The 14,193-nt window shown below is 28.2% G+C and overlaps 1 protein-coding gene across 14 annotated transcripts in view; it reads right to left on the bottom strand.

The window, feature by feature from the left end:
- LOC114121075 (maternal protein pumilio) overlaps window positions 1-14,193 on the bottom strand; it is a 102,098-nt gene that overhangs the window by 76,886 nt on the left and 11,019 nt on the right. For 13 of the 14 annotated variants that reach the window (XM_050197858.1, XM_050197865.1, XM_050197863.1 and 10 more), the window contains 3 exons: window positions 2,660-2,783; window positions 1,178-1,338; window positions 943-1,115 (listed from right to left, as the gene is read on the bottom strand). In XM_050197858.1, the coding sequence (XP_050053815.1) occupies window positions 943-1,115; window positions 1,178-1,338; window positions 2,660-2,783 (458 nt within the window). Of the gene's footprint in view, window positions 1-942; window positions 1,116-1,177; window positions 1,339-2,659; window positions 2,784-13,644; window positions 14,128-14,193 lie in introns of those variants that run through there. The other variant, XM_050197872.1, reaches the window with a different exon arrangement.

Here is a 14,193-nt window from a genome sequence, read left to right as displayed (position 1 = left end):
TCACGGCATAGTATGCAACAATATTACATTACATATTATTATACTTAACAAATAATATTGCACTAAGCATAACAATTTGCCGATATAACACTTCTTTCTTTGAAAATGACAGACCAAGTCTATCACTTTAAATTAAATATGAGAATCATATAAATCATAAATTAATATTAAACAAACTTAGATTTGAAACAATTTTAATGGATTTGATAAAAATATTTAATTAATTATTGTTCAGTTAATTTCTTTAAATATATTATAAATTTAACTTTGAAATGTTATGAAGTTTTCTTCTTAAGAATAAACATGATTTAATTTAGATTAATGAAATTATATGGAGTTTCTAACTCAAAATATTAAATTATATTATATTATGAATATCTACTTAACTAAAAAATATATTAAAATTAAACAAATTACAAAATAATCAAACACCAAATACAATATAAGGTATAATACAATTTTGAATCTTAATACCTAGCTAAAATAATACAAACAATTGGCTTTTAGCTTACATATATATTAAATTAAAAATATATAAAAAAAAATTAAAAATATGTTATAAAAAAATGGCTATTTCATTTATTAATTATTACCAAAATATAATTAAAATAAAATAAAAAAAGATAGAATTATATACTAGAGCTGAACTGAATATCTATCTGTTATTGGTTTAGGTATTGCTCACATAAACCAATTTTGTCTGGAAGCAGTAGTTATTTATTTATAAAAATAGGTTCAAAATAGACTAAGTAATAACATTAACAACAAATTTGAAAGCAGTCAGAAAATATAAAATATAAATATTATTTAAATATAATTTATTATTTTTAAATAGAACCAAATTAATTTACTCTCAATGACTAAAGGTAATTATATTATACTATTTAAAATTATTAAAATTATTTGGTATTTAGTTGAACAAAATGAACCAACAACACTAACTTGATATATTTATCTTCATCTAAGCCATTTTGAACAACTACCATTCCATTTTGTTGAACTACAGTAGAACAATTTCCATTTTCCATTTCTTTTTTATTAGTATTTACAGAATCATATGGAGAACCGGGTGGTTTTTCTTTTTCTTTCTTGATAGTTTCACCATCATTAGAACTCTGTAAAAAAACCAGACATTAATATCTTGTAATTCTAATGTATCATATTGAAATATACATACAATAACTAAATTTCTCATTCTAGGCTCTAAGGGCTCCATTTTATTTGGTGTACTGGCTAAAACATATTCAACCATCTTCATGCCAATTCCAGCTTCTGATGACCTTGGGGATAATATATTGCCAGAATCATTACCCACTGGAAAACCAGCCCCTCTCCTTGCTATATAAAAAAAGAAAGAAGGAATTTAACATGGAATATTTGTTTAGTTTTTAGATATAAATATTTTTTCTTAAATTCTGGTAGATAGAGTAGTATTATACATCATAATTTGCATTTTTAATTTCATTTACTATTATTAATTTTTTACAATATAAATTTATGAATTTATTTGTTTTTATAGTTTTTGTAGCATATGTATGCAAATTTATACTGTACATTTTTAAATATACATTTTGCTACATATAAATTAAAAGATATACAAATATAAGAATATATTTTTACTTTATACAACTTCATAATATCATGTATTGTGAACTAAAAATGTATAAAAAATAAAACCGGTTTTGTTGCACTGCATTACTCGATATAATAATGAAAATGAAAATTATGAACTTGAAGACTGGTTTTTTTTTTAAGTTTTTATCTTTGGTATACCTACTGCAGTGGTGCAGTAACGACAATATAAATAATAATACCATTGTACTTCATTTATGTTGTATAAATTATACATGCTATTATCATAACTAAAATGTTAAATACTATTATAAATGTTATTGTTGAGTAAATGCAGTGATTTACTTACACGGAAGTACACATGTATAACACAATAAATAATAAAACCATAAAATTTCATAAAATAACAATTAGATAAATTAATAAATTTAAGCAAAATATATCAAAATAATGAAAAAAAACTATCTATTTATAAAAGATGATATGGATAATTTTATTTTAAGCCAAAAAATAATACATAAATATCATATGATTTTATTCAATTAGACATAAAAATTAGAGATCTGATGAAAATTTAAATTTTACTTTCGAGTTTTTGTTTAGTATCAATGGTTTTCTTCCACACTTAACTAAAAGCTAGATTAGCATAAATGAAACATTAAAGAGTCTAATAAAAGTATAGGTATGGTAGGTTTGTTATTAATTAACCTAGTAAGATATGGACCCCTAATATCAAAGCTAATTAATGAAATACACAAATTAAGGAACACATAACCAACTACCTAATAATATTTACTTAATAAAAATTAGTAAGTAATTAATAAAAAAAAAAATGATTTGGATTCATAATTTCTTTGATTACTAACCCACTAGGTATACTCATTTAGTCAATTTTTTTAAAAGCTATGGCATTTAAAGTTGAATTTCTAATATTACATTGGAAATGAACAATTGTAATACCTAGGTCCAATATGAATGTTTATAGAACACCTTGGTGGTTAAAAAGAAAACAAGGATTTATTTAAAGTAATCAGTAAGGTATATATAGTAATTATTATAATTATTCATTAAAAAATCAAAGACTTACTATTAGAACTCCAAGTAGAATCTCTCCACATTTGGTGATGATGATCATTTAAATTAAGTATGCCTTTAGGTCCATCTTCTTTGCCTTCTTCGACTCCCCATAACTTTTTTGTTGAGGATGCAATCTAAAAATAAAATGTAATCCATTAGTAAATCAAATATAATAAAACATCATTACAATCATGATGATAAGATTTATAATATAATGAAGAAAATTAACAGTATCATTTATTATTTACATTTTGAAAGTATTTATTATTGCTATAGAAAACTTTTAATGGTTCAATTTTTTTTATATATATAAACCTCTAAAAGTTGCAGTACCATTTTATAAGATAAATAAACTCCAATAAAAATTTGGTACACTAAAAAAATAGTTTTTTGATATTTTCATTTTCAATGCATTTATCTAATAAATAAGAACTACTAACAACTGAAAATCAATTTTTTTAAAAATATTAACAACTGCAGTTTTAACAGAGCTCTATTTAACACCAACTTTGAATATAATGATTAATTAATAATTCTAAATTTAAGATTATAGTTATCAACAATTCTGAGAAACATGAGGAACACTCACATCCAGTTTTTGTATTCTATATATTTTTTAAATTAACATTCTATAATTTAGTCATTTTTTAACAATACCTACATTCATATAATTAAGTGTAAAAATTTAAATAACTTTAACTACCTATCTCAACTATTATATTTTTACAATTATCATATAAATATAATATTAAATTGAGCACTAGTTTGTACCCATTGGCTATCATATTAAGACATATATCAGGGATATTGAACCTATTTTATTCGGACCACCAAGCTAACAAATATTTTAATCTTTAACTAAGATCTTATCTATACCCATTACCCATACATTTATCTGAGTCAAATACAATGAAAACAATTTCTTTGTAAGATTGCGATTCTTTACTCTTTTCAATATCATTACTTCTCTACCCCCTCAGTACAATTTTGGCCAGTGATTTAAAAATATATCTCCCATACGGTCCGCTTTAAAAAAATATCGGAGATCCCTGAAATATATTACTTGACGATTCAAATAACACAATCATGTAGTTATCAATACAATCATTATGTCATAATGATTAATTCAATCCAAAAAAGTATTCACGAGTTTACCAGTGTTTATACAATCCTAAAAAGAAAAGTATCAGAACATTAATCCGGTTTAATATTTAAAAACTACGTCGATCTTAAGAAAAAAGTTGTTTAACTTGACGATGTTAGTGGCGGATGGTGGGTTTAGAGCGAAGTGACTGGCAGCGGTTAGCAAATCGACCGAACTTCACCACCAATAACAACAACACCGATGCCACTGTCATAGTATAATAATGATCAAACCGGTTTTGCAACAGATGACGCTACCGCCACGGGGCTTGGAAAAAACCTCACAGGGACCGCAAGATCAACAAGCCCTAAAGCAATCAAACACGAAACGAACGATCAGCCACCGCCGCACATGTTACAAGTTACGACGATGATAAGTACAGCGCGCGCACGCGTATTTGTACCGTGTGGTGTGTACACAGAAAAAGGACGATCGGAAGTGACCTGAGCGGGGAGGGGAGAGGCTCTGGAAGAACTAAGGTGACCTTGACGATAGAGGACAATGCCCGCACCAAGGTTTTCAATGCCGCTAACTACTTTGGTCGCGACGCATACAGCGCGCACGCGCAGGAGAATATGCATCGAAACTCCTACACGAAACACAACGTTACGAATTTACGGTAATATTCAGTGAGAGCGGCGTTGAGTTTCGGTGATTTTTTTCTCGTCAAGCTGTTTTCTAAAGTTTCATAACAACAAACAACAACGTGCGCGATACGTACTCGGTGGGCAAGGACAGGAAAAATGACGACGAAAATATAAAAATTCTAATAATATATCGCGATGTCAACCCCTCAGACACGGTTACAAAAAACGTGATCGAGGAGGGTTACCCACAACGAAACAGAAATACAGAAAAATACGAAGTCATTCCCCTCACACACCGACACGCGATGAGCACCCTAAATCACTCACGACTTCAACCCTCCAACTGAGGAGCCTCGTCCATGCAGTGTCGTTCGATGAGGCAGTACAGCAACCGCCGGCTGTCGATGCACTGTCCGCACGATTACATCATCACGAAAACTTCCACAACTAAAACGTCCGTCCTCTTAATACACAGCATAGCCACCAATCAACTACATAAATATGTAATACTAATATATCTTCATAAAGTATAAATATGTTTTTCATTCATTACGAAATATTAAATAATAACGCACATAGAAATATACGAATATACGAAATTTAATACACCATACATCGATTCGAGACATATACGATATAATATTTTAAGATACCAATATTATTAATTAATAATGGAATACACTAGTTATAACTGACAAGTTTTTAGTTGTAAACACGCTTAACCAGATAAAGATTAGATACAAATTAATTTTAATTCTAATTTTTAAAAAGAAAAAAGTTGTAATACCTTAATAATATATATTTGTTATTAATGAATTTGTAGATAAAGATTCAACCTAAGAAAGTAAAACCCGTAATAAATAAAAAAAAACCAATTAAGTAAATAGAAACAAAAATACTGTAATATAAAATAAATCAATAGTCTAATATCTTATTATTTCGTAACATACAAATAGATACATGCAAATTATAAACACGGCAGAATATGGAAACATGGGTATTAATCCGGGTATTAACTTTTATACCTATACAAATATTAAATGTGATACAACTTTGAATATTATAAATACGTAAACTCAATTAACTTGCATTAAAATAAAGAAATTATTAAATATAAATTAAATATTTAATAAAAGTAATATAATATGTTGATTATGTACATATTATTATACACACCTAATAATTAATACTATTAAGGTATCTCATACAATTATACATATAAGCATTTCATAAATTTGAAAACAAATTCCCAACTTAATATATTTTCTAATAACATCAAATACATATAATAATTTATTTAATTTTTACTAATTCAAAAGGCTATGACAATACACAAAAAAAAACACGCTCCGCTCAGAATCTAAAAATAGGCATGCCTTTCCCAATAATATACTTTAGTAAATATATAATAAATAAACCCCTTGTTAATTTCATCCACATGTTTTTCTTAGAATAGATACCAACTAACCCGTAACTTTAAGCATTTTAAAATCACCAGAAACATTAAAATTTTGAAGAATCAAGTATTAAAAAGACTGATAAATTACTTAACAATAACCTCTTATCTACTAGTAACTTGTTAAATATCTCCTCATATGAATGTTATTCACAAATACATTTTGGTAAGCCAATCCGTAATTTTAACATTATTAAAATTATAGGTGATAGTAAATTTACAAAAAAAACTAAAAATAATGTATAATAATATTGTACTAATATGTTTTATAATATTGTATTAATTATCTAACAAGTATAATAATCACCTCATAATAATTGTTTTCCGCAAAATATATTTGGTAAACCAATCCGTAACTTCAATTGTTTTAAATCATAAGTGATTATAAATATATAAACACAAATTAATATTAAATAGGTTTAAACTATGTATGATGTTAAGAGTTTAAAAAAATTGGATAGGTGAATACTGAACAGGTAAAAATATAAAAATAAATAAATTTCCAAAAAATAGATATATTGTAAATTTGTAACATTATTTATTTAACTGTAGGATTTTCTAAATAATTAACAATAATTAAATACTTAAAATATTATAAGTCAGACAAAATTTCACATACTAAGATCGTCCATTTGTTTATCTTATTAAACCATTAAGAAACTTTAATATTTTTAAATCATGGGCAATCTTAAATTTATGAAAAAAAATAATTCAAATACTACGATTCATAATATTCAAATGACTATATTACTTAACAAAACACCTTATTTACAAATTATCTCCTCATATTAATATTTGTCCGCATATAGTTTCTTTGGTAAACCAATCCGTAACTTTAATATTTTATTAAATCATAGGTGATTGTAAATTTAGGAAAAATTAACAATTATATAATATGATTAACTGAAAAATTCAAAGTTCTTAAAAATACACAATAATGATTTCCTCATAATAATATTTGTCCGCATATTGTTTCTTTGGTAAACCAATCCGTAACTTTAATATTTTTTTAAATCATAGGTAATTATAAAATTAGGAAAAATTAGCAAATACATATGAAGATTAACTGATGAATTCAAAATTAGTTCTTAAAAATACATAATAATAATTTCCTCATATTAATATTTGTCCGCATAGTTTTTTTGGTAAACCAATCCGTAACTTTAATATTTTTTTAAATCATAGGCAATTGTAAATTTAGGAAAAATTGACAAATCACAAATATATAGGTATTAAGATTAACTGATGAATTCAAAATTAGTTCTTAAAAATACATAATAATAATTTCCTCATAATAATATTTGTCCGCATAGTTTTTTTGGTAAACCAATCCGTAACTTTAATATTATTTTAAATCATAGGCGATTGTAAATTTAGGAAAAATTAACAAATATATATGATTAACTGATGAATTCAAAATTAGTTCTTAAAAATACATAATAATAATTTCCTCATATTAATATTTGTCCGCATATTGTTTCTTTGGTAAACCAATCCGTAACTTTAAATTTTATTTAAATCATAGGTTGTTATAAATTAACTTAAACAAACTAAAAATAAGTATTTTCATAATATAAATTTAATAGTATTAATTAGTGATAACTAGTAAATTACAAATAATCACCTCATATTAATAATCTCCGCAAATTTATTTGGTAAACCAATCCGTAACTTAAATTGTTTTAAATCATAGGCGATTATAAATTTACTAACACAAATAAGTTCTAATAAAGTTTAACTATGTTGTTACAAGTGTTAAAAAAAAAAAAAACATTTAAATTAAAAGTGAATTATAGTACCTAAATAAGTTAAAATTACTTTAATGTATAAGATCATGTATCTACTGTTAAATACTAGTTGAATAAAATAATAGTTGTAGTTGCTAATACCTTATTGCTTTAAGGGTCGTTGTCCTTAACAATTAAGCTAAACTGAAATTCACTATTACTTATACCTAGTTATCGCAGTAAGTGAGTTCATTCCCGAGACCTAATTTATGTAGATATTAGTTGATTCCCGGGTCATTATTAGGTATGTAAGAGTTGATTCTCTATTGTTGAGAGTGCAGTCGGAAACATGCATAAAATGTAGAAGCTATGGGACTAGAAAATCTAAGAAAAACCAAGAAAAACAAAATTTTTTGATAGAAGTGATATCACGGTATACTAGTGCTCATAACCAGATACTTTAAAAACAATGTGTACCTAATACATTTTTACCAAATTACTAAATTTTTTTAATAAAAAATAAATATAATATAATAGATGTAATAGGTACAATAAATAATTAATAAATAAAAATGATTTTTAAAACAAAAAAAACTAAAAAGACAACATTTTTAAGAAACTTGATGTTCTTGGGTTACGCTAATAGACTGAATATTTGACCAAATATTGGAAAAAAAAAATATAATAATATACATATATTATAATGGCCCAGGAATCAGCTCAACGGTATCGCTGCAGGTAAGCAGGTACCCGGAAATCAACTCATGCGTAGTCCTAGTTATACGAATAAAAATTAATTAATTAATTATAATTTTTAACTTGATTAAAACAATCAAATACAAATTAATATATATTTATATTATTAATAATCCAAATTTTACGTTTATACTTTTACGAGCTTAAGAATTTAAGAAATGTCTTAACAGTTAACGATTTTAAGTATAATAAAAATATATTCACAGGGCCTTGACCAAAAAAAAAAAAATGGTTTACTTTATTTATTTTATAGAACCAACTTATTTTGTTAAGCAAAAACTCTCTTACAGTTTGATTGGTAGATAAATTGTCACATTTTCACACCTTCGACTAATTTAGGATGATATTACACAACTATAAGACGTAAATATTAGAGTATGTTTAACAACCTCTTGATAAAAACCAACACAAAAATGTTGGTTGTTTAAATTCAAAAGTACTCGTGTCTGTTAAACACATGTTTAGTATACACGAGGACAAGACCAGTGAGCAATAAAGGGGGTTATGTATTTAGTTTACTTGTAAATATATTACTACATCCTGTCTAAGATATCATTTTATAAAAAAAAAAAAAACTAAAAAGACAACATTTTTAAGAAACTTGATGTTCTTGGGTTACGCCAATAGACTGAATATTTGACCAAATATTGGAAAAAAATATAATAGGTAATATACATATATTATAATGGCCCAGGAATCAGCTCAACGGTATCGCTGCAGGTAAGCAGGTACCCGGAAATCAACTCATGCGTAGTCCTAGTTATACGAATAAAAATTAATTAATTAATTATAATTTTTAACTTGATTAAAACAATCAAATACAAATTAATATATATTTATACATAAATAACCCAAATTTTACGTTTATACTTTTACGAGCTTAAGAATTTAAGAAATGTCTTAACGGTTAACGATTTTAAGTATAATAAAAATATATTCAGACAGGGCCTTGACCAAAAAAAAAAAAATGGTTTACTTTATTTATTTTATAGAACCAACTTATTTTGTTAAGCAAAAACTCTCTTGCAGTTTGATTGGTAGATAAATTGTCACATTTGCACACCTTCGACTAATTTAGGATGATATTACACAACTATAAGACGTAAATATTAGAGTATGTTTAACAACCTCTTGATAAAAACCAACACAAAAATGTTGGTTGTTTAAATTCAAAAGTACTCGTGTCTGTTAAACACATGTTTAGTATACACGAGGACAAGACCAGTGAGCAATAAAGGGGGTTATGTATTTAGTTTACTTGTAAATATATTACTACATCCTGTCTAAGATATCATTTTATAAAAAAAAAAAATGAAAGTATAAACAAAAGGATCATAGTAAAATATATTATTTATAAAGCTATGAGACCAACAATATTTGAAATGAAACTATATATATAATACGTTAGATGTTCGTTTGAACAAATAATAATATTAACTATCAATTAGACTTGTTATATATAGTAAATGGTTCACTAATATTCTTACAGGATAAAATATACCTTACCTTTCCCTATAGTCAAAAAACGTATCATTTTAACGAGTATAAATTTTTATTTATCTATTTAAGCTTAATAAAACTTAGAAAAAAAAATAGTAATTAAACTAATTACATAAATCATAAAAGTTTCCAGTTGGTTAACATTTTATACAGCGAAACCTTCCAAAAACTGTTTATTATATCGGAACTAATATTTAAGATAAATAAAAATTTTACAAATGTCCCGTACGTATTTGCACGTACGTAATATTATAATAAATACGATTATTTTTTTTTTAAACTTTAAAAATCTATGAAACATTTAGGTATAAAACTTTATAAAAAATCTCTATGTAAATCATACAATAGCAATAAAATATTAATAGAATAAAACATAAATAATTATGATGTACAGTACAACAGTTAAGTTAAAGACTGTAGAGAAGCACGAGTAAAGCGTTTAAAACGCAGGACAAAACACGTGGGGTAACGAAATATACACCACAGTGGATAGATACCTCGATTTATTGATCAGGCGTACACCGCCCAGTAAGGTTTCCCACAAAATCCTGCGGAGAACCCGACACCCACGTGTTGCACGCTCCCTGCCACAACACCATTTTATTCGCTAACCGGCAGTTACCCGCCACCCTACACAACATACTACGAACTACACTCATACGATAGAAGGGAGGACTCTAGAAATAACCACGCGAGTAGCAAGCACTCACAGGTAGACCGTCGCATTTTAATCCACCGTCGCCCCAACAGCTTACCTGGTCGATTGTCTTTCCTATTCACTAATGATAGAGACCTAAAACTAAGAAAATGCGCTATAAAACGTTTTCGCATCAACGGTGGTGTTATAGCAGATAATTAAGAGAATAATAATGAATTTACCAATTACCGTTTACCCGGCGTTCAACCAACTAACTACCAACTTCCTATTAAAGTAATTCGAAGTAAACAAAAGCCGCTATGATAATTCACCTAAATTCCGAAACAATTAAAACGAAATACCTATCAGTCATGAATTAAAATATAATGGGTTGTAATTTGTAGATGGAACATTGCATTATGTATAATAATAGTTATAATAGCAAATAAATAATAATTAATTATATATACCTATAATCTAAAATTGCTATCCAAGCATGTTGTTTTTCTAAATATACAAATAAAATAAACTGTAAAATAATAAATATCATTTAAGCTTTTTTAAACAAAGTTTTAAAAAAGAATATTTTAAATAGATACATAATCATCTTTTGATTAAAAAATGTGTAACATGGTTTTAGGAAAACAATGAAATATTTTAAATAGTTAAAGCATCCACATAGAATGTTCAATGTTAAAATTAAAATATTTGATTTTTTTAAAGAACTATCAAGGTTTTCTAAAGCGTGTACCTCAGTGTAAGCACATTATTTAGGTTAAGTTAAAATCCTAGTTTCTTATACAAATATTATGAATAATTTACTAAGAACCTTTTGTTTTAAATCGGTGACTAAATATAGTACGCCACACGTATAGAATATATCCAAAAATAATATTTTTGAATAACACTTATTTTACAACTATCACATGAATTCTTTTAACCACACACCTAATTTTATTGTACCTATTAAAAGCTAACCAAAGTACCTTATTATACCATCAAGTTCAAAAAAAACTCACTAGTATTAAAATTTGATTACTGTACATAGTTGATAGTAATATTATATTATACTAATATAAGTTCATCGTATCGTTTGAACGGTTTAATTCCTTCCAAATAAAGTACAAAATCATACAAGGGAAATTTCTTCGCAGTAAAAAAAAATATAAAACTACTAAGTAACCAGGATAATTCTTTTTTGACATACAAAATTTACAGCTCACACAATCAACACAATAAATTTATATAATAACAGAGTAATATACAACATGAAAGGTATGATTCAAGTATAAAATATAATAAAATAGAATACATGGTATAGGTAGTATATAATAAATTAATAAGTATTCCATACCTATTGACTAATTGATTCATTTTTTTTCAAAGCCTTTAGATATACGTTTCGCAAAAGGTCATGACACCACTTTATTTTTAACCTACGATTAGGATTACCCGGGAGAGTAAGAATGGGAAGACCTTTTAAGAAAGGATTAGGATGAGTGTGGAACTTAAAGAGTCGTTTATAGAAGCGCGTGTAGGAGATATTTGCTTCCTCTTCCTGGTTAATTTAACATGCAAAAATCGACGAGTTTTGAAAAAAAAACGGTCACGTAATTTAATTAGGCAGGTAGTTTATCTACATTAACCAATCAATACATTAAAAACGTATTTCAATGTGGAAATAAATATGAATGTATGATAATGAAGTAGTTATTTAAGATACCAAAATTACTACTAGGTAGGTATATCTACTTATTAGATTTTTTATACTACAAAAATAACGTTAAAAATTATTATTAAGAAATATAATGCTAAGTGGAACAAATAATATATTTTAATAAATAATACAATCATAAGGCATAATCTATACTTAAAAGTTAAAAGTGAATAAAAAGGAAAAGAATAATGTTGACTTAAAGCCAATATGAATTGGCTTTATTGCCACACAATAATAATACTACGCGTAATTACAGGAAAATCGTGGTCATAAATCGTGTGATTTGTCGTACATAAATGAGCTAAATGAAGAATACAATTTTTTAAATATATCAATTGCGAACATTATCCCGGTGTCCAAGACAATAATGTAGTTCAATTTTAAATACTTTCTCCCAATAATTTGTCTAAAAATGTAAAAAACAATTTTCTGCTTGAATGACATTGCGATTTCGCAGGTCGAAAAATTTAACTGTTCAGAGGTAAAAAAACCGAAAAGAGAAATAATAAAGGAGAAATCCTGTGCCGAACGATTTTCAACGGCGGGTATTCACTGTTTACTAGTAGTGTGCCGCCGAACGTATAGTATATATCCAAGTGATAAATTTTGAAGATACGACACTGATGGCAACACAACCCTGTTACCTATTACCTACCTACCTACGCTACAACGCACATGCACAGAAACGAGTCGAACGGAAACCATACAACAATTCATACAAAAGGTGTGAAGACGACAACAAACATGCACGAGGACAACTACACCGCTCGCCTGATCCGCGCCGCACGGCAACAATGAAATCATAACCTCAAAAAAACATACAGTAATGTATACAGTAATGATATGGAACACATATTAATACATTGCGCATATATACATATATGTATAATAACAATCGGGGAAACGTGCACACGATGGGATAATAATAATATTCGACGTGTGATATTATTTAAAGAACGGGCTACCGAATTTGTTAGTATTTTAGACCGCTTGATTGTGATATCGTACGCATTGCACTACGCGCTAGAGAACAGAAGGGGAAAACAACAAACGAAGTCTCTCCAAACCAATAATAATAATAATCTAATATTACGGGCCGAACGCGATGGGCACGCGTTTTCTGGGCCAGACCTTGTGCGAAACTGCAAAACGGCGTAATGCGAATTCGCAGCCGCCGTTTTCTAACCTTGAAAATCGGTCTAGCGCGCGCAAACACACACGCGCCCACCGTCGACGGACGACCACTCGCTAGAGAACAAAAGCATCGGCCGACCGGTAGACGACCAAACCAAACCACACTCGACGGTAAACGTGGTGGGGTTACACTCGCAACGTTATTGTAACGCGCACGTGATAAGTATAACAATATTATACAATACAGTATTACTAGTGAAAAATCATAACCGATTTTTCATCATAAACGGTCGCCGTAAGACTGTGAAGTACTCTTTAACGACTATCAATCGCTCACCATTTCCGTGCCCATGTCTTTCATATTTGTCGGTTGAAACTCCTGCGATAGAATCATGCGGGTCTCCTAGGCAACACAACGGCGCGTGGGTGAGCGGTTCGTCTTCTACCCTACCACAACCGACTTACGACCACATGTACTCTTATAGCACCGCAGTGTGGTTCAACGCGAAATACGAGAAACTCGCGTACACATATGACTATTATTATGTTATTAAACACACACTCGCGCCAGTAAAACACGTTGCTTGAAAATACTTTATAAAAACTATATTTTTACACAATATTTACAGATACGATTACGGGAAAAAGGAGAACGATTGAGTGAGAGAACCGTTTGCCGAATGCGAAATGTGTCCGGCTAATCGATAGCACTAAATAATAATAATAATAATAATAGTAATGCAGCTAAATCACACGGTTAACGAACGCGCCGGGACGACAACATTTCGCACACGAACACGGACACACACTGACACTGGCGCGGTGGCTGAGGGCTGCGGCTGCGGCTGCCGGTCGCCCGCCACCCACCGACTACCTAACCCGGTTG

This window comes from Aphis gossypii, chromosome 1 (genome assembly GCF_020184175.1).
Source record: "Aphis gossypii isolate Hap1 chromosome 1, ASM2018417v2, whole genome shotgun sequence".
In the NCBI taxonomy this organism is placed as follows: Eukaryota; Metazoa; Arthropoda; class Insecta; order Hemiptera; family Aphididae; genus Aphis; species Aphis gossypii.
This window is presented reverse-complemented; position numbering and strand designations above follow the sequence as displayed.